At 43.5% G+C, this 27976-nt stretch overlaps 1 protein-coding gene across 3 annotated transcripts in view; it reads left to right on the top strand.

Annotated features, from left to right (window-relative positions):
* LOC126232230 (uncharacterized) overlaps positions 1–27976 on the top strand; it is a 205206-nt gene that overhangs the window by 144864 nt on the left and 32366 nt on the right. For all 3 annotated transcript variants that reach the window (XM_049942526.1, XM_049942525.1, XM_049942527.1), the window contains 2 exons: positions 7086–7342; positions 25657–25814. In XM_049942526.1, the coding sequence (XP_049798483.1) occupies positions 7086–7342; positions 25657–25814 (415 nt within the window). The remainder of the gene's footprint in view (positions 1–7085; positions 7343–25656; positions 25815–27976) is intronic.

The raw sequence follows: 27976 nt of genomic DNA on the forward strand, positions 1-27976 counted from the left end.
TCTTACGGAAAAGGCTGAAGCAGAAGCCTTACCATTTACAATTGCTACAAGCCCTGACACCCGATGACAAAGTCAAACGCTTTGAATTTTCGGCGCGGTTGCAACAGCTCACGGAAGAGGATGCGCTCAGTGCGAAACTTGTTTTCAGTGATGAAGCAACATTTTTTCTTAATGGTGAAGTGAACAGACACAATGTGCGAATCTGGGCGGTAGAGAATCCTCACGCATTCGTGCAGCAAATTCGCAGTTCACCAAAAGTTAACGTGTTTTGTGCAATCTCACGGTTTAAAGTTTACGGCCCCTTTTTCTTCTGCGAAAAAAACGTTACAGGACACGTGTATCTGGACATGCTGGAAAATTGGCTCATGCCACAACTGGAGACCGACAGCGGCGACTTCATCTTTCAACAGGATGGTGCTCCACCGCACTTCCATCACGATGTTAGGCATTTCTTAAACAGGAGTTTGGAAAACCGATAGATCGGTCGTGGTGGAGATCATGATCAGCAATTCATGTCATGGCCTCCACGCTCTCCCGACTTAACCCCATGCGATTTCTTTCTATGGGGTTATGTGAAAGATTCAGTGTTTAAACCTCCTCTACCAAGAAACGTGCCAGAACTGCGAGCTCGCATCGACGATACTTTCGAACTCAGTGATGGGGACATGCTGCGCCGAGTGTGGGAGGAACTTGATTATCGGCTTGATGTCTGCCGAATCACTAAAGGGGCACATATCGAACATTTGTGAATGCCTAAAAAAACTTTTTGAGTTTTTGTATGTGTGTGCAAAGCACTGTGAAAATATCTCAAATAATAAAGTTATTGTAGAGCTGTGAAATCGCTTCAATCATTTGTAATAACCCTGTACATTATTCCGTGATTTATTCAGTTTTCAAATTTATACTGACTTTTTGATCACCCGGTACATATGTATACAGTGAGGTGATGAAAGCCATGGCATAGCGATATACACATGTACAGACGGCTAGTGTATCATTTTCATTCAGGTGATTCATTTGAAAACAATTCTGACGAGATTACGGCCGCACGATGCGAATTAACGCACTTCGAGTGCGTATCAGTAGTTAGAGCTAGACTCATGGTACATTCCATTTCGGAAATTGTTAGCAAATTCAGTATCTGAAGATCCACAGTGTCAAGAGCGTGCCAAGAAATTACACATTTCAGGCGTCACGTCACACCAAGGACAACGCCGTGGGCGACGGCCTTCACTTAACCACTGAGAGGAGAGTTTTATGCGTAGACTGGTCAGTGCTAGCAGACAAGCAGTGCTGCACGAAATCACCGCAGAAACCAATGTGGGCCGTACTATGAGCGTATGTGTTAGGACGTTGCAGCGAAATGTGGCGTTATGGCAGCAGATCACTGATGCAAGTGGCTTTGCTAACAGAACGACATCGCCCGCACCACCTCCCGTGGGCTCGTAACCGTATTGGTCAGACGGTAGACGATTGGAAAACCGTGGCCTGGTTAGGTGAGTCCAGATTTCAGCTGGTGATGGTAGGGTTCGTGAGTGGCGCAGACCCCACAGAGCCACGGATCTGAGTTGACAGCAAGGCACTGTGCAAGCTGGTCGTGGCTCCATACTGGTGTGCACTGTGTTTGCATGGAATGGACTGGGTCCTCCGGATGTTCGGCTACTTCGGGAACGTTTTCAGCCGTGCATGGACGTCATGTTACCGAAAAGCGGCGATGGAATTTATGTGATTGGTAGTGCTCCCTGCCACAGGTCAGTGTTTTTTCAATTGGTGTGAAGAACATTCCGGACATTTCGAAAGATACATTTGACCACTCAGATCGCCTGACATAAATCACATAGAACGTTTATGGGACATGATTGAGAGGTCAGTTTGTGCAGAAAATCCTGCACTGGCAACACTTCTGAAGGTACGAGGTGCATTCAAGTTCTATGGCCTCCGATTTTTTTTCTCCGGACTGGAAAGAGATAGAAACATGCGCGTTGTTTTAAAATGAGGCCACGTTCATTGTCAATACGTCCCAGAGATGGCAGCACCGTACGGCAGATGGAATTTTACCGCCAGCGGCGAGAATGATAACTGTTTTAAATACTTAAAATGGCGACGTTTTCCTTACGTGAACAGTGTGCATTCATTCGTTTTCTGAATTTGCGTGGTGTGAAACCAATTGAAATTCATCGACAGTTGAAGGAGACTTGTGGTGATGGAGTTACAGATGTGTCGAAAGTGCGTTCGTGGGTGCGACAGTTTAATGAAGGCAGAACATCGTGTAACAACAAACCGAAACAACCTCGGGCTCGTACAAGCCGGTCTGACGACACAATCGAGAAAGTGGAGAGAATTGTTTTGGGGGATTGCCGAATGACTGTCGAACAGTTCGCCTCCAGAGTTGGCATTTCTGAAAATGTGAAAAGTGTCATCCAGGTGGGTGCCACGAATGCTGACGGACGACCACACGGCTGCCCGTGTGGCACGTTGCCGAGCAATGTTGACGCGCAACGACAGCACGAATGGGACTTTCTTTTCGTCGGTTGTGACAATGCATGAGACGTGGATGCCATTTTTCAATCCAGAAACAAAGCGCCAGTCAGCTCAATGGAAGCACACAGATTCACCGCCACCAAAAAAATTTCGGGTAACCGCCAGTGCTGAAAAAATGATGGTGTCCATGTTCTGGGACAGTGAGGGCGTAATCCTTACCCATTGCGTACCAAAGGGCACTACGGTAACAGATGCATCCTACGAAAATGTTTTGAAGAACAAATTACTTCCTGCACTGCAACAAACACGTCCGAGAAGGGCTGCGCGTGTGCTGTTTCACCGAGACAACGCACCCGCACGTCGAGCTAACGTTACGCAACAGTTTCTTCGTGATAACAACTTTGAAGTGATTCCTCATGCTCCCTACTCACCTGACCTGGCTCCTAGTGACTTTTGGCTTTTTCCAACAATGAAAGACACTCTCCGTGGCCGCACATTCACCAGCCGTGCTGCTATTGCCTCAGCGATTTTCCAGTGGTCGAAACAGACTCCTAAAGAAGCCTTCGCCGCTGTCATGGAATCATGGCGTCAGCGTTGTGAAAAATGTGTACGTCTGCAGGGCGATTACGTCGAGAAGTAACGCCAGTTTCATCGATTTCGGGTGAGTAGTTAATTAGAAAAAAATTCGGAGGCCTTAGAACTTGAATGCACCCCGTATGACGGGCTGTGGTGGAAGTACGGCTCAGTGTTCGTGCCTGGGACTGCCAACGACCTGTTGCGTCCACGACACGTCGCCTTGGTGCACTACGGCAGGCGAAAGAAGATGTGACACCATATTAGCAAGTGTCGCACAACTTTTTCCACCTCTGTGGATATCATATACATATTTAAAATATGTATCCTACGGGTTTCCAAATGTTGCTTAGAGTGTCATGTAAAAGTATGAAGTAAATGTATCAACAAAGTTTCAATATTTTTGGTAAGAAGGACGATTTGTGTTTATACAGGGTGTTCCAAAAAGGTACGGCCAAACTTTCAGGAAACATTCCTCACACACAAATAAAGAAAAGATGTTATGTGGACATGTGTCCGGAAACGCTTACTTCCCATGTTAGAGCTCATTTTATTACTTCTCTTCAAATGTTGACTTCGGTATTTGTGTTGACATGCGACTCATTGCTCTACAGTACTAGCTTCAAGCACATCAGTACCTGGCATCAACAGGTTAGTGTTCATCACGAATGTGGTTTTGCAGTCAGTGCAACGTTTACAAATGCGGAGTTGGCAGATGCCTATTTGATGTATGGATTAGCATGGGGCAATAGCCGTGGCGCGGTACGTTTGTATCGAGACTGATTTCCAGAACGAAGGTGTCCCGACAGGAAGACGTTTGAAGCAATTGATCGGCGTCTTAGGGAGCACGGAACATTCAAGTCTATGACTCGCGACTGGGGATGACCTAGAACGACGAGGACACCTGCACTGGATGAGGCAATTCTTCGTGCAGTTGACGATAACCCTAATGTCAGCGGCAGAGAAGTTGCTGCGGTACAAGGTAACGTTGACCACGTCACTGTATAGAGAGTGCGACGGGAGAACCAGTTGTTTCCGTACCGTGTACAGCGTGTGCAGGCACTATCAGCAGCTGATTGGCCTCCACGGGTACACTTCTGTGAATGGTTCATCTGACAAGGTGTCAATCCTCATTTCAGTGCAACAGTTCTCTTTACAGATGAGGCTTCATTCCAACGTCATCAAATTGTAAATTTTCACAATCAACATGTGTGGGCTGACGAGAATCCGCACGCAATTGTGCAATCACGTCATCGACACAGATTTTCTGTGAACGTTTGGGCAGGCATTGTTGGTGATGTCTCGATTGGGCCCCATGTTCTTCCGCCTACGCTCGATGGAGCACGTTATCACGATTTCATACGGGATACTCTACCTGCGCTGCTAGAACATTTGCCTTTACAAGTACGACACAACATGTGCTTCATGAACGATGGAGCTCCTGCACATTTCGGTCGAAGTGTTCGTACGCTTCTCAACAACAGATTCGGTGACCGATGGATTGGCAGAGGCGGACCAATTCCGTGGCCTCCACGCTCTCCTGACCTCAACCCTCTTGACTTTCATGTATGGGGGCATTTGAAAGCTCTCGTCTACGCAACCCCGGTACCAAATGTAGAGACTCTTCGTGCTCGTATTGTGGACGGCTGTGATACAATACGCCATTCTCCAGGGCTGCATCAGCGCATCAGGGATTCCGTGCGATGGAGGGTGGATGCATGTATCCTCGCTAACGGAGGACATTTTGAACATTTCCTGTAATAAAGTGTTTGAAGTCACACTGGTACGTTCTGTTGCTGTGTGTTTCCATTCCATGATTAATGTGATTTGAAGAGAAGTGATAAAATGAGCTCTAACATGGAAAGTAAGCGTTTCCGGACACATGTCCACATAACATCTTTTCTTTATTTGTGTGTGAGGAATGTTTCCTGAAAGTTTGGCCGTACCTTTTTGTAACACCCGATATAAACATATCCAAAAATTTTGCATCACCTCGGTTCGAAGCATTTCGGAACCTGTACAGAAAATTGGAATAGAGATCAACATAAACATCATTTCCGCCGTTTTTATTGCTCATGAAAACCACAAATTCCATGTCGTACCACCATACAGCGAAACCTTCACAGGTGGTGGTCCAGATTGTTCTACTCACCGCTACCTCTAATGTCCAGTAGCACATCCCCTTGCAGTGATACATACCTGTATTCGTCGTGGCATACTGTCCACAAGTTCATCAAGGCACTGTTGGTCCAGATTGTCCCACTCCTCAACGTCGATTCGACGTAGATCCTTAAGAGTGATTGATAGGTCATATCGTCCCAAAACAGACCTTTTCAATCCATCCCAGGCATGTTCGATAGGGTTCATGTCTGGAGAACATGCTGGCCAGTCTAGTCGAGCAATGTCGTTATCCTGAGGGCAGTCATTCACAAGATGTACATGATGGGGGAGCGAATTGTCGTCCATGAAGGCGAATGCCTCACAAATATGCTGCCGAGATGGTTGCACTTTCAGTCACAGGATGGCATTCACGTATCATACAACCGTTACGGCGCATCCCATGACCATAGGCATAGGTCGGCCCCACATAGTGCTACCCCTTACTGCACGCTGGACAGTGTGTCTAAGGCGTTCAGCCTGACTGGGTTGCCTCCAAACACATCTCTGAAGATTGTCTGCTTGAAGGCACATGCGACACTGATCAATGAAGAGAACATGATGCCAATCCTGAGCGGTCCATTTGGCTTATTGTTGGGCCCATCTCTGCCGCGCTGCACAGTGTCGCGGTTGCAAAGATCGCCATGGACGTCAGGAGACAAGTTGCGCATCGTGCAGCCTATTGCGCACAGTTTGATTCGTAACACGACGTCCTGTGGCTGCACGAAAATCATTATTCAACATGGCGGCGTTGCTGTCAGCGGTCCTCCGAGGTAGCAGTCATCCACTGCAGTAGTAGCCCTTGGGCGGCCTGAGCGAGGCATGTCATCGACAGTTCCTGTCTCTCTGTATCTCCTCCATGTGCGAACAGCACTGCTTTTCTTCGCTCCGAGACGCCTGGACACTTCCCTTGTTGAGAGCCCTTACTGGCGCAAAGTAACAATGCGGACGCCATCGAACCGCGGTATTGACCGTCTAGGCATAAAACTTCCTGGCAGATAAAAACTGTGTGTCGGACCGAGACTCGAACTCGGGACCTTTGCCTTTCGCAGGCAAGTGCTCTACCAACTGAGCTACCCAAGCACGAGTCACGCCCCGTCCTCGCAGCTTTACTTCTGCCAGTACCTCGTCTCCTACCTTCCAAACTTTACAGAAGCTCTCCTGCGAACCTTGCAGAACCAGCACTCCTGAAAGAAAAGATTTTGCGGAGACATGGCTTAGCCACAGCCTAGAGGTTGTTTCCAGAATGAGATTTTTACTCTGCAGCGGAGTGTGCGCTGATATGAAACTTCCTGGCAGATTAAAACTGTGTGCCAGACCGAGACTCGAACTCGGGACCTTTGCCTGCAGTCTAGGCATGGTTGAACCATAGACAACACGAGCTGTGTACCTGATTCGTGGTGGAATAACTGGAAGTGATCAGCTGTCGGACCTCCTCTGTCTAATGGGTGCTGCTCAGTCCTCATGCATAGTTGTTGACATATTTGGGCGGTTTTAGTGGCATCTGAAAAGTCAAAGGGACTGTGTCTGTGATACAGTATCCAAAGTCGACGTCTATCTTCAGGAGTTCTGGGAACCGGGGTGATGCAAAACTGTTTTTTCGTGTGTGTAGTAATACAGATAAGTAACGATACAACTACTACACTGGTAATGAGCACAGTATCAGTACCACAGCTGTGGTGGTACTTTTTCTCACATATACCATCAGCTTACCTTGTCTGACTTGATGTTTTATGGCTTGTGACTGAGACTGTGCGCAGCCTGGTGATGCCACAGAGTATGCTCTGCCTCTCCCCCTCTGCGCAGGTTGTAGTGCGCATCCGCTGCGCGCGCCTCCACACGCGCACTGCAGTAGTTGGACTGTGGCGTTTCAGGCCCAGAGCTGTGGGAGTCGGGCGACGTCGGCGGCGCGATGCACGTGGACGGCGACGCGGCCTCGTTCGAGCGCGTGGAGCTGCGCTGCGGCGCGGACGCGATGCACGTGCGCGTGGCGACGGCGCGCGACTTCCGCGGCGTGCTGTACACGCGCGGCTCCTTCCACGAGCGCCGGCCCCCCTGCTTCCTGGACGCCGACGGCGGCACCCGCTTCTCCATGCAGCTGCCGCTCGACGCCTGCAACGCGCTCAACGAGGTGAGCCTGTTCGGCGACCCGGAATTTCCTGGATGAAGGTGCACTCCAAACGTGCCTCGATGAGTTCTCTACCTGAGAGCCGTGAGACTTCTACGGGCGCAGAATCGAAGAGTTATCCCAGCGTTGACACACTGTTTCAAATAGCAAATGAGAATATCTACATCCACACTCCGAATGCCACCTGACGGTGTGTGGCGCAGGGTACCTTGAGTACCTCTATCGGTTCTGCCTTCTATTCCAGTCTCGTATTGTTCGTGGAAAGAAGGATTGTCGGTATGCCTCGGTGTGGGCTCTAATCTCTCCGATTTTATACTCACGGTCACTTCGCGAGATATACGTAGGAGGGAGCAATATACTGCTCGACTCTTCGGTGAAGGTATGTTCTCGAAACTTCAACAAAAGCCCGTACCGAGCTACTGAGCGTCTCTCTTGCAGAGTCTTCCACTGGAGTTTATCTATCATCTCTGTAATGCTTTCGCGATTACTAAATGATCCTGTAACGAAGCGCGCTGCTCTCTGTTGGATCTTCTCTATCTCTTCTATCAACCCTGTCTGGTATGGATCCCACAGTGCTGAGCAGCATTCAAGCAGTGGGCAAACAAGTGTACTGTAACCTACTTCCTTTGTTTTCGGATTGCATTTCCTTAGGATTCTTCCAATGAATCTCACTCTGGCATCTCCTTTACCGACGATCAACTTTATATGATCATTCCATTTTAAATCACTCCTAATGCATACTCCCAGATAATTTATGGAATTAACTGCTTCCAGTTGCTGACCTGCTATTTTGTAGCTAAATGATAAGGGATCTTTCCTTCTATGTATTCGCAGCACATTACACTTGTCTACATTGAGATTCAATTGCCATTCCCTGCACCGCGCGTCAATTCGCTGCAGATCCTCCTGCATTTCAGTACAATTTTCCATTGTTACAACCTCTCGATATACCACAGCATCATCCGCAAAAAGTGAACTTCCGATGTCATCCACAAGGTCATTTATGTATATTGTCAATAGCAATAGCAACAGTCCTACGACACTCCCCTGCAGCACACCTGAAATCGCTCTTACTTCGGAAGACTTCTCTCCATTGAGAATGACATGCTGCGTTCTGTTACCTAGGAACTCTTCAATCCAATCACACAATTGGTCTGATAGTCCATATGCTCTTACTTTGTTCGTTAAACGACTGTGGGGAACCGTATCGAACGTCTTCCGGAAGTCCAGAAACACGGCATCTACCTGATGATTAAAATCTCTCTTATGTATATCTGTTGTGTTTATTAAAATTACGGAAAAAATGCAGTGAACTTGTGCAGAAACCTTATAAGTCAAGTGGTCAACTGAGCTGGCATAGTGAATTCAGTTAAGCCAAACCAATCTCTTCTAACGTATTACTATCTTTACTACATTTCTCATCGAGCCATATACGTTATCTCGCATTTCTACCTGCTCCCCTCACACAAATAATGAAAAAAATTCAGGAATTCAGGGTCACCATATAACACTCCTAACTACGGTTATTACTGCACCATAACCTCAATGCTAGAAACAGGTTGTGACATAAAACTATTTTGTAAAAGCAATTATGGTACAAAGCAGCAGAGCAGTGTTACCCTCTGGGAGGAATTTTGTTAAGTTGACCGTGTTGTACCTAACGGAAGTGGCTTATCGGAAATGAAAGTCAGAATTACGTAAATATTTGAACAGTACCAAACAAAATTTTGCCTATCTGCACTGTTCAACTGATAAAGAAAACGGCCGCCAGCCTAACTAGGCAAGAAAATGATTAACATTCTCGTTTAAGAAAGTAGGTATAAGTAACTATAACGGACAAACACAACCTAGACTTGGCCACACGCGAGTGCAATGAACTCTGACACACATATGTTTTAAGATTGAAGCTAACAACTGGACAGCACCAACTATTTGCAAAATTATAGCACGTACAGGAAAACACTATCACTTTCAAGGCTTACACAAACTGAGTGGTCTTTATACTGTTAATATGCACACAAGAGAGACAAACACTTAGTAATCATGAGTATATAATTTCCTACTATGCAATTTTCCACTTTTACTACCATGAGACATAAAATTAATATTACTGTAAGATACTGACTCACTCTCTACAATTAACAACAGGTAGTAATGTGATCATTTACCAAGCAAAACTCTATAAGCCTCAGTTTTGAGAGTTTTTAATTTGAATTTGGCAACAACACATTAATAATCAGTTTTACTAGGAAAATTATTTCAGCAAGCATCATTAACTTTAACCCACTCTCTTGCCACATTAACTTTAACTTTACTCTGTCCAATAGGCATTAGTTAGCAAACTGAGTTTTAACGTACTTTCAATAATGACACTCGGTAATCACTTTAGTTCAAACGGAGAGGACCCTGAGAGGTGTTATGATGAGGAGAAAAGTCAAGGTAGGTACATAAATTCAGATATAAATTACCTTATATTTCAGCACAATAACACATCCATTAAGCTGATCCTTCACTGTACATCCATATAATATTACGTTGCAATGATTGCGCAATGTGGTGGCAACTGCATGTTGGTAGGTGGAATTGCATGCAGAATTGCTGGGCTGTGTCATTTCTTGGTGGCGAAGTTAGATACAAATTCCAGAATAGCCCAGCTATTTATCCACCCATCCGAGGCATTGGAAAATAACAGAAAAGCCTCTCTCGAAACCAGCACTATGCAACTTTTACACGGCAGCGCACGGACTCGTAGCTCATCTCTGACTGCTGGCTCGTCCCCGACTCGTAGCTCGCCTCCGACTGACTATCAGTTCCACCTTTTCCACCTAAGCCAACCACAATTTGCGCGCGCTACACAGTTCCGTTCCCGAGGGGAACCACTACACCGTTTACATACAGAATAACTAAGAGCCCTAAGTGAGGATCAGCAGTTCACATAACAGCAATCAAATACATTAAATAAGACAGAACATTTTCACATATTGGTACTTCTACAAAAAATTATTCACACAAAATTACAATTATATATATTAAGTTTTGTTCCCTCCAAATTGGACAAAGAATATAAATGATAGTTATGCTATACAGCATACAATCAAATCATGACATCAAAGTTTGTATAAAGAAAGGAGTATACAATTTTATGTTATCGATTCAAACAAATACATTTACAGAAGCTCAATGATGAAACAGTAAATGAAACAGAGACAAAATAAATCAGTAGAGCATTAGAGCCATGGTGTTACACATGCCCCATGTTTCGTTGAAGTTTCCTGTAAGGGATACTTTAAGGAAACATCTATAACACCTAAATGGTGCTAGCTGTAAACAAAAAAAATTCATCCAACTTCAGTTGGGAGAGGAAAAAAAAAGAACACACATTACAAATATACAGTATATGCACTAAGAAGATTCATACACTTTTTCGAAAACCATTTTCAAAGTAAAGCATTCACAGTAATTTTCATCAATACACAGGATACCTTCAAGCATGTTCATTTCATACACACACAGTTCAAATAAAAGACAAAACAGTACACAAAATAAGCTTCATATTAGTAGAAAGGGTATAACCTTCAAATAAAATAAAGAAAATAATAATAAACACATATACAATAGCACAGATGATAATAATAAACACATAGACAACCGCATAAATAATTTTAATACAACAAAGCAGAAATTTGTCTTTCAATGTTTTTTTTTTTTTTTTTAAAGAATGAAACTTTCAGAGACACACAAGTATGTTAATGATCATAGTACTTTTCACAGGGTTCAGTAGTTAATGTAATGTTCCAAATTTCAGTTTGCATCCATCAATGCACAAATATTTACACAAACAGCTATGAGAACTTTTTCCAACTGACTCTTTAAATACAAAAGTAATTTTTCAAGGTTTTCTCAAAACAATTAACTTTAAAGCTGCTCTTCATTAATAGCAGTCCAAAATGTTTGTTGCACAAAAACACATTAACCTATTCAGAACCTATCTTTAATCATCACTGCTGTGTTTTAAAAACAGACAGTCCAAAACTTTAAGTTATTCCAAGAACCCTAGCATCAAAACATCTACATCCATTTGAATAAGAATCCATATATATTCTATAATAAATTTTCACTGACTTCAGAAAGAATAGTCAGTTCATAACACATTGACCAATAAACCTAACTAAGTTCCCTGCTTGCCTCAGCACTAGCAGTTATGTTACACAATCTGCCCATTATTGTTTTGGCAGTCTTTATAAACATTTAGGCACAAAAACACACTTTAGATTAAAAAACACTAAAGGAAACACATTTGAAATGGACACACTGCCCCATCCTATAGGTTTGGCAGTTCGTGACCACTTATCAACTCCTTGCCCCCACAATGGCAAGTCCTTTGGCTACTGCTCACACAGCATATATGGTAGTCCTCAATTTCAGGACTACAGCATTTTTATTGTTTTGTCTTGTTTTGCTGCCCAACAATATATTTTTGAGCAGTTTATTGTTATCATCTCCAAGGTTTTTCCATCATTATGTCACATTTTTGGTAAAATTTGCTTTAATGGTACTAAACATATAACCTGCAACTTTGAAACAGTAATTAGACACTGGCAACAAAACCATTACTTTTCAAATGACAACACCAGGTAACATATACATTAGTCAAGAAACAATTAAATGTCATACTTGGGGTCAATTCAGGATTAAGAATTTCTTACTACTCCTTTACCATTGCTTTTCCACCCACAGTTAGGTCATTACATACATCAAGTCCAGACAATAATTTTAAATCCTATTGCAAGTGATTTCTGCCTACCTTTTGTGGTACTAGACACATGCCTCTCATACCTATTTTTACATACATTAGTCAGGTTCATCTCCTCAGTTTTTGACACACACAGTTTTTTCAACATCATGATTATCCCTATTTTCAGAAACACATTTACATTCAGTCATATTACAGTATTCATTTACCTTGTTTTCAGTATTCTTACCTTTTCATATCCGTTTTTCTCTTTCCAATTACTTTTTCATTACATTTTCTCTTTACAGTATCCACAACACTTACTTTCATATTGGTCATTTTCTAGTGTACCCAATTTAATTATTCATTTATTCGTCCACAAACCATACACAGTATCTCACCTTATTTCTACACTTTTCAGTCTATTGTGATAGAGAAGAAGGAAAGAAGATAGCAAAAGTTCTGAATGATGAAGAGGAAGGTTGGCAGCACGAAAAGAAACGGAAATAGTACTGGCAACGACTTGGGTCCCTGGTGCTCGTCAGGCACCTGACAATGCAAAGAGTGCATTGTCCCCTGAGGGTTCTACAACCCTCATCTGAGGACATGTCTCCTTAAGTAAACCACATACTGCAAACATAAGTCCTTTCTGATTTTTAAGCATACTAGAAATAAATTATTATCTTGTAGAGTTCTTTGCACTTTCATAAAGTAACCATAATCATCATTATTCACAAAGTTCTCAGGTTTGTTACACTACATGCCCCTATCCTCATAATTAGGCTGGCAACAATAAGTATTCAATTGAAAATAAACAGTTCCTAAGCAAAGTCAAACAGTACACTACAATAAATATACAACCTGCCCCAGGCCTTAAGGTCAACAAAACAATAATTCACTTTCAGATAACACTCAGATACAATAATAATACTAAAGTCATGCATTATATTAACAGAGTATATACATACATCCTGCCCCCAGTCTCTTCATTAACAAGGCAGTCTTTTATGGTTCAAAACAGTGACTTAAATCTGGTGGCTTTTTAGGCCTCCTATCTTCTACATCTTTCACTATGCTATTCAGATCTTGCCAACGTTTTGTTTCATCTGGTGGCTTTTTAGGTTTTGGAATTTCATAGTCTTTAGGAAGGTACAACATTTCCTGTTCTGCTATTATTTTATCAGGTGTTTCTTTCTGTTCCTGTAATTCACACTCCTTCAAAACATTTGTTAAGGCTTGCCCCAGTATAGTATCATCTGGAGGTTCCTGCAAATTATGCCCCTGTGTTACATTACTAAATAATTAATTCGGTTTTGGCCCGTTTCCACTCTCTGTATCTTGCTTTAGAAAAATGTCACTAATTTTCTCATACCCTCTTTCAGTAAAAGTATATTCACTTTCGTTTACACCTGCAAATTCATCGTCACTAGAGTCATCACTACTCTCTTCCTCAGCACCAGATTCAATTAAGTACGCTACTTTTGAACAATAAGCAAAGTTAGTGTATTCATTCTTATCTGTATTCATATACCCTTCATCACCTGAACTATCATTGATTTCATTTTCGTCATCAGATTCGAGCAGGAATGCAACTTTTAAACAGTGAGGCAAATTATCACTAGATGTTTCAGTCACTTCGTATTTTGACTCATTTTCTATACAATGTACACCATTTGGACAGTCAGACACTTCTGTTATATCACTTTGAACGATTTCGGCCTTAACTTCATATTTAGTATAATCGTCATGTACTTCGATAACTTTCATTTCATTTTCTTCCATGCTATCAGTTTCAGGCAATCGTGCGAAATTACCACACCCTTCTACCTCAGAATCACTAAACACATTTCCATCAACAACAATTTTGTCTGCACTGTTTACAATGCAATGTTCACTGACGTCCTCCTTTACATCATTTTTACCTATTATTAATTGAGCACACGTCTTTTGCGTGGCATATTCTACCTCCCTTTCCTCTTTATTCATCATAACTCCTCCCACATCTACGTCCTTTACCTCATACACATCATTAACAGTGCCAATATTTCCCTTTTCACTCGCCTTTTTTGTCTCCCTTTCATTCTTTAATGAAGTCTTTTCGCACGAAACCGTTACTGAGTTATCTTTATCATATGACGTATTAACTTTATTTTCATTTCTACATTCATCTACTACTGAAACCGGCCATCGGAAGTGTCCGATCCCGCCTCTTCTGTCTCTCTCTACGGCAGCCATCTTGTTCTGACGTCTGCCATTTGTGTCTGCTGCCAAATGCACTGTACGCTGCTCCGGCAACCGCTGGCCCGAGCACGAACTGTCACGTGACTTCGCTCTGGGACCGCCACTATGTATCACTCCGCGCCCGTCTGCTATAGGCACGCCCTTAACCTTCCTGCCTCGTGGTTTACATCTTTCCTTTTCGAATCTAATATTGGACATCTTTTCTTTGGGCCCGAACCCAGTTTCCGCGTGAATCCGGCCCGTAACACACGCGGTTTTCAGTTTTCCATTTCTTCTCTATTTTGGAAATTCCGCGCCATGTATCCTCTGCCGCGCGTCGTATAATTTCCCCTGCCTCTCGCACGACCTCTTTGAATCGTGTTTACGCGAAATCTATCATTCTCCTGTCGTTCTTTTTGGTCATTATTTTCGCGCGAATAATTGTTGTTATGATAGGGACGAGACTCGCGATTTCTGCGCCAGTGATCTTCATCCTCTACCCTTTCCAGAAACGCAGAAAAACTGCTGTGTGTACTCCCCACATATCTTTTAGAATCCTCAGGCAATTTCTGCCAAAGAACCCAAACGATCTCAGCTTCAGTCCTTCTAGCCTTTAGGTGTATTAGTTTTCTGTACCATGATTCGCAAAACTCTTTCATGGTTTGCCTGCCTCTGATATCGTACAGCCTGGCCATTAGAAATTCACGCCACAACTGGTCTTGTTTTTGTTCTGACCAGTACTCGTCAATAAATTTTTGCTTAAAATTTTCAAAAGACATCTGGTTTGTATCCAGATTCAACCCCCATCTTTTTGCTTCTCCTGTTAGTGCACTAATCACGACATTAATTTTTTCCTGGTCGGACAAATATTCAGGAAAATTTCTTTCGCAATTCTTTATAAAGTCTAGGGGATGCCATCCGTTATGTCTCTTTGCAGGGTCGAATTTTTCTTCGCCCTCTAATATTTTACTGAAAGGGATCCTTTCTGTAAATTGTGGAGGTCCTGTTCGTATTTTTCTTTCCAAGTCATACATTTTGTCTTGGATTTGTGAAGTGTTATGGTCACACTTCTTTTCGCAATTAACAATCTGTTTAGTTAGAGCTCTGCTTGTTTCTGTTACAGACTGTTTGATCTGTGCGAATTCCTCGTTACATTCGGTTTGTATTTCGGATTTAATACCGAATACCTTTTCATCCACTTTAGTACAGACTAGGGGTTCTATTTTATCTTGGATTTTAATTACTTCTGTGTCAAATCTTTCGTTAATGTCATCGATTTGTCCCTGCATGTTGGCAATATTGCCATTGATGACAGTAATATCGTTTTTGAGGTTTTTAATATCATTACTCACAATGTCTACTTTTACATCAACTTTCTCAATCTGTTTACTAATATCACTACCCTGTGTTGTAATTAGCTGTCTTTGCTCTACATTCTGTTGCCCCAGTACTGTAATTTGTGCAGACAACATTTTTAACAAATCAGTCACATTTGGTGTCTTTTCACTTTTGGGTTCAACTGAATTTTCGTGTTCAAATCCTACAGCCCTTTCTGTTTTTGGGGATTCAAATATATCCCGCGATTCATTAACATAGCCACTGCCTTCCACAACATCGCTCATATTGTCTTCCTTAGTACGAGCGACATTCATAGCTTCTATCTGTTTATTGACATCGGCGTGGTAGCGTACGTAATTTAACTCGCGCACACTGCCATCTGTTGGTGTGTCGCCTAAACTACTCTCGATTGCATTCTGCTCTCGCGTATTTAGATTCATTTCTAGTTCCCTGTCCATTTTAGCTATTATTAAGTACTGATACCTTTAGTTTCCAATATAAACTGAACTTTCACTATCCGTTCTGTCAATTAAGGTACAGGTTCGTGCCGCTGGACGTTTTATGTTCACTCGATGTTTGTAAAATGCTAACTACTTATAATTTTTTCCCGCATGTAGATGCAAATTGAACAACGTCCTGTCACGCGGCGCCACGTATAACACTACAGCAGCGTATTTACGTAGCTTATACTATGAAGTACCAAGTTTGGTTTATTACGTAGTATGTCCCCAACAGAACAAATAGTCCTGTCACGGTCGCCACGTATAACACTCCTAACTACGGTTATTACTGCACCATAACCTCAATGCTAGAAACAGGTTGTGACATAAAACTATTTTGTAAAAGCAATTATGGTACAAAGCAGCAGAGCAGTGTTACCCTCTGGGAGGAATTTTGTTAAGTTGACCGTGTTGTACCTAACGGAAGTGGCTTATCGGAAATGAAAGTCAGAATTACGTAAATATTTGAACAGTACCAAACAAAATTTTGCCTATCTGCACTGTTCAACTGATAAAGAAAACGGCCGCCAGCCTAACTAGGCAAGAAAATGATTAACATTCTCGTTTAAGAAAGTAGGTATAAGTAACTATAACGGACAAACACAACCTAGACTTGGCCACACGCGAGTGCAATGAACTCTGACACACATATGTTTTAAGATTGAAGCTAACAACTGGACAGCACCAACTATTTGCAAAATTATAGCACGTACAGGAAAACACTATCACTTTCAAGGCTTACACAAACTGAGTGGTCTTTATACTGTTAATATGCACACAAGAGAGACAAACACTTAGTAATCATGAGTATATAATTTCCTACTATGCAATTTTCCACTTTTACTACCATGAGACATAAAATTAATATTACTGTAAGATACTGACTCACTCTCTACAATTAACAACAGGTAGTAATGTGATCATTTACCAAGCAAAACTCTATAAGCCTCAGTTTTGAGAGTTTTTAATTTGAATTTGGCAACAACACATTAATAATCAGTTTTACTAGGAAAATTATTTCAGCAAGCATCATTAACTTTAACCCACTCTCTTGCCACATTAACTTTAACTTTACTCTGTCCAATAGGCATTAGTTAGCAAACTGAGTTTTAACGTACTTTCAATAATGACACTCGGTAATCACTTTAGTTCAAACGGAGAGGACCCTGAGAGGTGTTATGATGAGGAGAAAAGTCAAGGTAGGTACATAAATTCAGATATAAATTACCTTATATTTCAGCACAATAACACATCCATTAAGCTGATCCTTCACTGTACATCCATATAATATTACGTTGCAATGATTGCGCAATGTGGTGGCAACTGCATGTTGGTAGGTGGAATTGCATGCAGAATTGCTGGGCTGTGTCATTTCTTGGTGGCGAAGTTAGATACAAATTCCAGAATAGCCCAGCTATTTATCCACCCATCCGAGGCATTGGAAAATAACAGAAAAGCCTCTCTCGAAACCAGCACTATGCAACTTTTACACGGCAGCGCACGGACTCGTAGCTCATCTCTGACTGCTGGCTCGTCCCCGACTCGTAGCTCGCCTCCGACTGACTATCAGTTCCACCTTTTCCACCTAAGCCAACCACAATTTGCGCGCGCTACACAGTTCCGTTCCCGAGGGGAACCACTACACCGTTTACATACAGAATAACTAAGAGCCCTAAGTGAGGATCAGCAGTTCACATAACAGCAATCAAATACATTAAATAAGACAGAACATTTTCACATATTGGTACTTCTACAAAAAATTATTCACACAAAATTACAATTATATATATTAAGTTTTGTTCCCTCCAAATTGGACAAAGAATATAAATGATAGTTATGCTATACAGCATACAATCAAATCATGACATCAAAGTTTGTATAAAGAAAGGAGTATACAATTTTATGTTATCGATTCAAACAAATACATTTACAGAAGCTCAATGATGAAACAGTAAATGAAACAAAGACAAAATAAATCAGTAGAGCATTAGAGCCATGGTGTTACAACCACCAGCACAAGCCCTTCCTAACCGTTTAGAAAAAACGGAGCTGGAAAATTATAAGTTTAATTACTTCAATAGTTTAATTAAAAGTATGCAAATTTCTTTGAGTAGCCAGATAAATAACACTCCACGTCGTGCATGAAGCAACTTCATTAATTTAGGATTGGAGAACGGAGTAAGTGGGTAAGATCAACACCACAGAATTTATCTTTCATGTAGATCATTTATTATATCTAAGTATTTGGTTGCACATCCAAAACTACACATAACTGGTGCCAGACTAGAAATATTTAAGTAAGAATTACTTGAGAATGTAACAGAGCACAATTTAACTACAGCAAGAAGAAACACAGAAAACGGGGGTGGGAGACAATGACACCATCATCTCCTTTGCATTCATACCATAAAAATATCTTAGTGAGATTCGTATTGTGATTCTACGCATGCACTATTCTGGACAGAGGTTCAACAGATGCACGAGGTTGTGTGATAATTATTCAACATACTAACTGCGTCTGCTGCTTTCAAACGGCCGAACTAGAGCACGTGGTGCATTCCGAATCAAATTGTTGTGCTGCTTTGTAGAAAGCGCATGAAAGAACAGATATTCTTGCAGAAATTATAGCTGATTAAACAAGCAAACTGTTAAACTAAAGCCCATTGTGGTGTCGTGGTAGACCAGAAATGTCATTGATTACCAAACACATGGCACAAAATCGACACAAAGACAAAAGCAAGTTCCACAAAATATAAGATTAAAAGTCATACTTGCTTCGAGACAGTATTACACTCATGTACGGTTGAAGTGATCCTAATCAGATTTACCGTTTGAAATTCTACTTCATCATTGTTCAAAATGAACAAAGTACACTACTGGCCATTACAATTGATACACCAAGAAGCAACGCAGATGGTAAACGGGTATTCATTGGACAACTATATTACACTATAACTGACACGCGATTACATTTTCACGCAATTTGGGTGCATAGATCCTGAGAAATTAGTACCCAGAACAACCACCTCTGGCCGTAATAACGGCCTTGATACGCCTGGGCATTGAGTCAAACAGAGCTTGGATGGCGTGTACAGGTACAGCTGTCCATGCAGCTTCAACACAATACCACAGTTCATCAAGAGTAGTGACTGGCGTATTGTGACGAGCCAGTTGCTCGGCCACCATTGACCAGACGTTTTCAGTTGGTATGAGATCTGGAGAATGTACTGGCTAGGGCAGCAGTCGAACATTTTCTGTATCCAGAAAGGCCCGTACAGGATCTGCAACATGCGGTCGTGCATTATCCTGCTATAATGTAGGGCTTCGCAGGGATCTAATCAAGGGAAGAGCCACGGGACGTAACACATCTGAAATGTAACGTCCACTGTTCAAAGTGCCGTCAATGCGAATAAGAGGTGACCGAGACGTGTAACCAATGGCACCCCATACCATCACGCCGGGTGATACGCCAGTATGGCGATGACGAATACACGCTTCCAATGTGCGTTCACCGCGATGTCGCCAAACACGGATGCGACCATCGTGATGCTGTAAACAGACCCTGGATTCAAAAAATGACGTTTTGCCATTCGTGCACCCAGGTTCGTCGTCGAGTACACGATCGCAGGCGTTCCTGTCTGTGATGCAGCGTGAAGGGTAACCGCAACCACGGTCTCCGAAGTGATAGTCCGTGCTGCTGCAGACGTCGTCGAACTGTTCGCCCAGATGGTTGTTGTCTTGCAAACGTCCTTATCCATTGACTCAGGGATCGAGACGTGGCTACACGATCCGTTACAGCTATGCAGATAAGATGTCTGTCATCTCGACTGCTAGTGATACGAGGCCGTTGGGATCCAGCACGGTGTTCCGTATTTCCCTCCTGAACCCGCCGATTCCATATTCTGCTAACAGTCATTGGATCTCGACCAACGCGAGCAGCAATGTCGCGATACAATAAACCGCTGTCGCGATAGGCTATACAATCTGACCTTTATCAAAGTAGGAAACGTGATGGTACGCATTTCTCCTCCTTACACGAGGCATCACAACAACGTTTCACCAGGCAACGCCGGTCAACTGCTGTTTGTGTATGATAAATCGGTTGGAAACTTTCCTCATGTCAGCATGTTGTAGGTGTCGCCACCGGCGCCAACCTTGTGTGAATGCTCTGAAAAGCTAATCATTTGCATATCACACCATCTTCTTCCTGTCGGTTAAGTTTCGCCTCTGTAGCACGTCATCTTCGTGGTGTGGCAATTTTAATGGCCAGTAGTGTAACTTCCACACTTATAACTCATACACCCAAAAATCGCCTATTGAACGAAGTATAATTATGGCCTATTGGGAAAAATAAGTCGCTTCACACGCCTCAGTTAAGCTGAAGTTCTTAAGTATTTCAACAGTTAAACATAACGAAATCCTAACTCAACCTGCTTCCTATCACCTGAAACTCCCGTCAAGACCTGCGATCTGTACTCACCAAGCGTTCACCGAAGAGTGGCGCTTTCTCTTTCGAGATTACGTCGCTCCTCGTGCAGCGGAAGCTACCTGAGTGGTAGCCCTCCGTCACCAACCTCACACACAAAAACAACCTTCGACTAAGATGGGTTAACCCCTCTGTTCAGGTATTGGAAACATAAGTCGGTCTTCCTGTGCTCTCCTTCGAACGAGAAGCAACATCGTCTGCTCCCAGCAGACGGTGACCAACTCAGCGTTTCCGATAAAACAAAACCGAAAACCCACATTGAAGTATAGATATTCAATAGGCCTTATTTGAGTGCCCAGTCTTTCTGGATGAGTTTATGAATTGAGCTAAAACCAGGTAATAAAGTGAATAAGCTGTACCGAATTCGACAAGCGTGTTATGAAACGACTTCACGGGGACGTTCCACTCTAAACAGATTCGTGGGCCAGTCATCACGACTCACGCAGTTGCTACACATCCTCACCGAACTCTGATTCCACCATAGCACATCACTGAAGTCTTGGCTGCAGACCCTGAGTCTGGGCCCAGCATCTGCGTCCGTTTTGCGACAGAGTAGAAACTCTAGAAGACAAAGGCAAAGAGGGTGACTGTGTTCCCAAGGTCGAAGAGTTCTCAGTGGCCGCCTGGGATAAAGTGCTCTCCCTGCCTTCTGAAGATGACGTTTGTTTGTGCTTGACATTGCAGAAATTCTGCTGGCTCTTCCAGTACCGGAAACACTCTAGCCAATTACGGTAAAGACTGCAAGCTCCGACCAGCGATAAGTTCAAAACTACGCTGCCAAAGTGCTTTCCCCTACGTATTTCACTTGATTAACGAGCAATGGTAATTATCTCTAAAGTCAGGCAGAAGTTCGTAATTATTCTCCACCAAGAGGGTGGATTTCCATCGTGACAAATGAGAGGAAAGGCACATATGCATGCTAGCTCTTCCTCCGGCTACCAAATAATTTTTGTGAGCCAATTAGCATTCTGTAATGTTGTGTGTGCCTCACTGCTTCTTTTAAACTAACTTGTGTCTGATTTTATTCTGAGAAGCTGAGTAATGTATGTAAATACCGTAAATGCAAATTTGATTCAAAAAGTACTTGAACTGAAGCGCAGCTGGACAGCAACAAACTCTTTAGCTCGCAATCCCTGCAACGATAGTAGTTGTCAATCTTTGAGTATGGACTCCAAAGAAAACAGACAATTGATTTTTTTTAAAAAGTAGAGAACTGTTAATCTGTATCTTGTGCAAAGAGGATGTGTTGGTAGGCTGTCGCTCAGAACGTATTCTTACATTTAATGAAAACTGATATTTTAGTGATACAACCGAGTAAAGTATGAGGAAGAGTTGCCAAACATTTATGTATACAAATTTTCTGGAAGTGAATAATAGAAATATCTTGTTTTTGGGAAAGGAAGTGAACTTCATTGTCGTCGCCGTCTATCAATCGACAGAATTGCAAGTGTACAAAGTTCACTAAAGTACAGGAAAAGAAATGCATTCTCTACAGTTTTCGTTCAATAAGTAACAACCTCTCATAATTTCTTAATCACAGTAATTGGATTATGTTCTTGTACAATACTATGGTGCTGAACTCCACTGACCAATTTTGATGTAGCAGGATGTTTAGTCTGAAGGAAGTTTGTGTGCCAAGCAATCTCCTTTTCTCACGAAAAGCAGATTGCTGTTTGATCTTATTTACTTACAACAGTGGTCTCCTAGGTATGAAAAGCTACGAAAACTTGGGCTAAAAGGCATCCGCAATACGGCCAAGTAACTAACAGAGTCGTATTTTAAACCTTAAAGGACAATAACTTCCTCCAAATTGTTAATACGTCACCAACTGGTTCAGAAGCTGACCATTCAAGGAGGCAGCAACCAAAATTCAGGTACCAGTTACGACTTAAAGTAAAAATCTCAAAGAAAAATCAATCTGTCTCTCTCTCTCTCTCTCTCTCTCCAAACACATATGTAAATATTCATACTGCAAAAAAAAAGTCATTTTATAATTCGTTCTACAAGTTTGGTTAAGAGCACCTGACTGCCACCTATCCTACAAGAGCGACGCTTTCTGCTTTCATAATTTGTCGTATTTTCTCCACACTGTAGATCTGTATCTCTCTAAAAGCATTCCTCGTCCTCTAGACAGCCCCTGAAGTTTCGCCAGGAAGCTCCGTGCCGTTACGGCCTCTGGACAGCTCCATCCTTGAGTTCGCTACGGCAGCGACCGCTCCTTCACTTACCGAAAGAAACATAATTTGACCCAGTAACGCATACTAAAAGGTTTCAGATAGATTATATAGTGGTAAGACAGAGATGTAGGAACCAGATTTTAAATTGTAAGACACATCCAGGGGCAGATGTGGACTCTGTCCACAATCTATTGGTTATGAACTGTAGATTAAAACTGAAGAAACTGCAAAAAGGTGGGAATTTAAGGAGATGGGACATGGATAAACTGGAAGAACCAGAGGTTGTACAGAGTTTCAGGGAGAGCATAAGGGAACAATTGACAGGAATGGGGGAAAGAAATACAGTAGAAGAAGAATGGGTAGCTTTGAGGAATGAAATAGTGAAGGCAGCAGAGGATCAATTACATAAAAAGACGAGCGCTAGTAGAAATCCTTGGGTAACAGAAGAGATACTGAATTTAATTGATGAAATTAGGAAGAGCATAAATAGACATAGGTGTCAAATGAGAAGATCAAAGGGTAACCTGTTCAAGTGGGAATACGCCGAAGAAGGGCCCTGCCAATGTGGAGGAAAACAAACGATGACACACCTGTTGACCTGTCCATCCTTGCTGGCCCCATGCACTTTCCAAGACCTGTGGTTGGCCAACAATGTTGCAGTGAAGTGTGCCGAACACTGGAGAGAGATATCAGCCTTCTATGGACAATAATGAGGACTTATGATATGTGAAGATCATGAATGTATATATAAGTGTATTACTATTATTTAGTTGTATTTGTAACCTAGTATATATAGCCTATTAATTAATTACAGATGTAGCTCAGACACGATTAAATAAATAAATAAAGGTCCTTTCTAGTGATTCTTGAAAGCATTTGACATTCTATTAAGGGGTTTTCTGACACCCCAATAAACAAATGTGTTGGTCAGAACAATGAACGAACTGACTGACAGTAATAATCCGTTACTTCACCAGGTCAATCTTGTCAGCTCTACAGGAATTACCAACCTGCTGTAATCGAACGCCTATCCCAACTGAGAGAGTTCCTGCCTCTCATCTTCGCTGTAAAGGTTGACAAACCCACATTGTCCCCAAATTCCTGATGGCGCCACGCTGATAATACAGTAGGTGGTGTAGGAAAATTGTGCGAGGACGCAACAACACGTGTGCTGGTGACGTGTCTGTTTACATAGATACTTTGACACCCGCCCGTACCTTCTGAGCGATTCACTTTTTTTGTCATGCAGTGTTTCTCTGGCTACAGAGGCACCTCGCTGATGATATCAGGTCTACATCTCTACATCTACATCCATCCTCCGCAAGCCACCTGACGGTGTGTGGCGGAGGGTACGTTGAGTACCTCTATCGGTTCTCCCTTCCATTCCAGTCACGTATTGTTCGTGGAAAGAAGGATTGTCGGTATGCTTCTGTGTGGGCTCTAATCTCTCTGATTTTATCCTCATGGTCTCTTCGCGAGATATACGTAGGAGGGAGCAATATACTGCATGACTCTTCAGTGAAGGTATGTTCTCGAAACTTCAACAAAAGCCCGTACCGAGCTACTGAGCGTCTCTCCTGCAGAGTCTTCCACTGGCATTTATCTATCATCTCTGTAAAGCTTTCGCGATTAATAAATGATCCTGTAAGGAAGTGCGCTGCTCTCCGTTGGATCTTCTCTATGTCTTCTATCAACCCTATCTGGTGGTACGGATCCCACACTGGTGAGCAGTATTCAAGCAGTGGGCGAACAAGTGTACTGTAACCTACTTCCTTTGTTTTCTGATTGCATTTCCTTAGGATTCTTCCAATGAATCTCAGTCTGGCATCCGGTTTACCGACGATCAACTTTATATGATCATTCCATTTTAAATCACTTCAAATGCCTACTCCCAGATAACCTACGGAATTAACTGCTTCCAGTTGCTGACCTGATATTTTGTAGCTAAATGATAAGGGATCTATCTTTCTATGTATTCGCAGCACATTACACTTGTCTACATTGAGATTCAATTGCCATTCCCTGCACCATGCGTCAATTCATTGCAGATCCTCCTGCATTTCACTACAATTTTCCATTGTTACAACCACAGCATCATCCGCAAAAAGCCTCAGTGAACTTCCGATGTCATCCACAACGTCATTTATGTATATTGTGAATAGCAACGGTCCAACGACACTCCCCTGCGGTCCAACGACACTCCCCTGCGGCACACCTGAAATCGCTCTTACTTCGGAAGACTTCTCTCCATTGAGAATGACATGCTGCGTTCTGTTATCTAGGAACTCTTCAATCCAATCACACAATTGCTCTGATAGTCCATATGCTCTTACTTTGTTCATTAAATGACTGTGGGGAACTGTATCGAACGCCTTGCGGAAGTCAAGAAACACGGCATCTACCTGTGAACCCGTGTCTATGGCCCTCTGAGTCTCGTGGACGAATAGCGCGAGCTGGGTTTCACACGACCGTCTTTCTCGAAACCCATGCTGATTCCTACAGAGTAGATTTCTAGTCTCCAGAAAAGTCATTATACTCGAACATAATACGTGTTGCAAAATTCTCCAACTGATCGACGTTAGAGATATAGGTCTATAGTTCTGCACATCTGTTCGACGTCGCTTCTTAAAATCGGGGATGACCTGTGCCCTTTTCCAATCCTTTGGAACGCTACACTCTTCTAGAGACGTACGGTACACCGCTGCAAGAAGGGGGGCAAGTTCCTTCACGTACTCTGTGTAGAATCGAACTGGTATCCCATCAGGTCCAGCGGCCTTTCCCCTTTTGAGCGATTTTAATTGTTTCTCAATCCCTCTGTCGTCTATTTCGATATCTAGTATCCTGTGTGTGTCTGCGCGTGCCAGGGCGACGTGCGGTACCGCAACGTGGTGGTGCTGCAGCACGACGACGAGTTCGTGGCCCCCGGGGACGCCGCCTTCACGCTGGAGTGCGACTTCAGCCAGCCGCGGTCGGTCGCCGTCGCCGCAGACCTCAGCCCCGACAGCGCCAGCTCCGCAGACGGGTGAGCCGGCGTAGCCGTCACTCCACTACTTCTGTTTCTACACGGTTGCTCTGCAGTCGGCACTCGAGCACATGTTGTCCTTTCTGTTTCCTTAGGCCTGTAATAAAGGTCTTACATGTGAGGCGAGGTCTGCAGGGATGAGGTCGAGCTTTTGAAACCACCTGTATGGCAATGTGGGTTGTGCTTCCAGCTATCTCACCCTGCAGCCATCCACTCTGGTGGGCACTCGTTTTATTTATTATTTATTTACACGTCAAGTTCCGTAGGACCATATTGAGGAGCAAATCTCCAAGGTCACGCAACTTGTCAGTATGTGAACTTACAACATAAAAGTAATAACACATAAAAATAAAATGTTTATGAACCCAAAAAAATTTAAGCCGCAACTTTCAGTAAATGCAATCAACAATATAACACAAGAATCAGCTTAATTTTTCAAGGCACTTCTCAACAGAATAGGAGTAGTGACCCATCAGGAAACTCTTCAGTTTCGATTTGAAAGCGCGTGGAATGCTGCTAAGATTTTTGAATTCTTGTGGTAGCTTCTGCCAGTATCTCGTCTCCTACCTTCCAAACTTTACAGAAGCTCTCCTGCGAACCTGCAGAGCTAGCAAAAATGTTCAAATGTGTGTGAAATTTTATGGGACTTAACTGCTAAGGTCATCAGTCCCTAAGCTTACACACTACTTAACCTAAATTATCCTAAGCACAAACACACACACCCATGCCTGAGGGAGGACTCGAACCTCCGCCGGGACCAGCCGCACAGCCCACGACTGCAGCACCTCAGACCGCTCGGCTAATCCCGCGTGGCAGCACTCCTGAAAGAAGGGATATTGCAGAGACATGGCTTAGTCACAGCCTGGGGAATCTTCCCAGAATGAGATTTTCTCTCTGCGGCAGAGTGTGCGCTGATATAAAACTTCCTGGCAGATTAAAACTGTGTGCCAGACCGAGACTTGAACTCGGGACCTTTGCCTTTCGCAGGCAAGTGCTCTTGCTTGAGTAGCTCACTTGGTACATCACTTGCCTGCAAAAGGCAGAGGTCCCGAGTCTCGGTCTGGCCCACAGTTTTAATCTGCCAGGAAGTTTCATATCAGTGCACACTCCGCTGCAGAGTGAAAATCTCAGTCTGGCTTGTGGTAGCTTATTGAAAATGGATGCGGCAGTATACTGCACATGTCAAAATACACAGAATAGTGAACAGGGTCCAACAAGACGTTTGCGAACATACACCACTTATTGCCCGATCCGCCCGTTTCTGAGCCAGAAAAATCCTTTTAGAATGGGAAGAGTTACCCCAAAATACACTCCTGGAAATGGAAAAAAGAACACATTGACACCGGTGTGTCAGACCCACCATACTTGTTCCGGACACTGCGAGAGGGCTGTACAAGCAATGATCACACGCACGGCACAGCGGACACACCAGGACCCGCGGTGTTGGCCGTCGAATGGCGCTAGCTGCGCAGCATTTGTGCACCGCCGCCGTCAGTGTCAGCCACTTTGCCGTGGCATACGGAGCTCCATCGCAGTCTTTAACACTGGTAGCATGCCGCGACAGCGTGGACGTGAACCGTATGTGCAGTTGACGGACTTTGAGCGAGGGCGTATAGTGGGCATGCGGGAGGCCGGGTGGACGTACCGCCGAATTGCTCAACACGTGGGGCGTGAGGTCTCCACAGTACATCGATGTTGTCGCCAGTGGTCGGCGGAAGGTGCACGTGCCCGTCGACCTGGGACCGGACCGCATCGACGCACGGATGCACGCCAAGACCGTAGGATCCTACGCAGTGCCGTAGGGGACCGCACCGCCACTTCCCAGCAAATTAGGGACACTGTTGCTCCTGGGGTATCGGCGAGGACCATTCGCAACCGTCTCCATGAAGCTGGGCTACGGTCCCGCACACCATTAGGCCGTCTTCCGCTCACGCCCCAACATCGTGCAGCCCGCCTCCAGTGGTGTCGCGACAGGCGTGAATGGAGGGACGAATGGAGACGTGTCGTCTTCAGCGATGAGAGTCGCTTCTGCCTCGGTGCCAATGATTGTCGTATGCGTGTTTGGCGCCGTGCAGGTGAGCGCCACAATCAGGACTGCATACGACCGAGGCACACAGGGCCAACACCCGGCATCATGGTGTGGGGAGCGATCTCCTACACTG

This window comes from Schistocerca nitens, unplaced genomic scaffold (assembly GCF_023898315.1).
Source record: "Schistocerca nitens isolate TAMUIC-IGC-003100 unplaced genomic scaffold, iqSchNite1.1 HiC_scaffold_466, whole genome shotgun sequence".
NCBI classification, from domain to species: Eukaryota; Metazoa; Arthropoda; class Insecta; order Orthoptera; family Acrididae; genus Schistocerca; species Schistocerca nitens.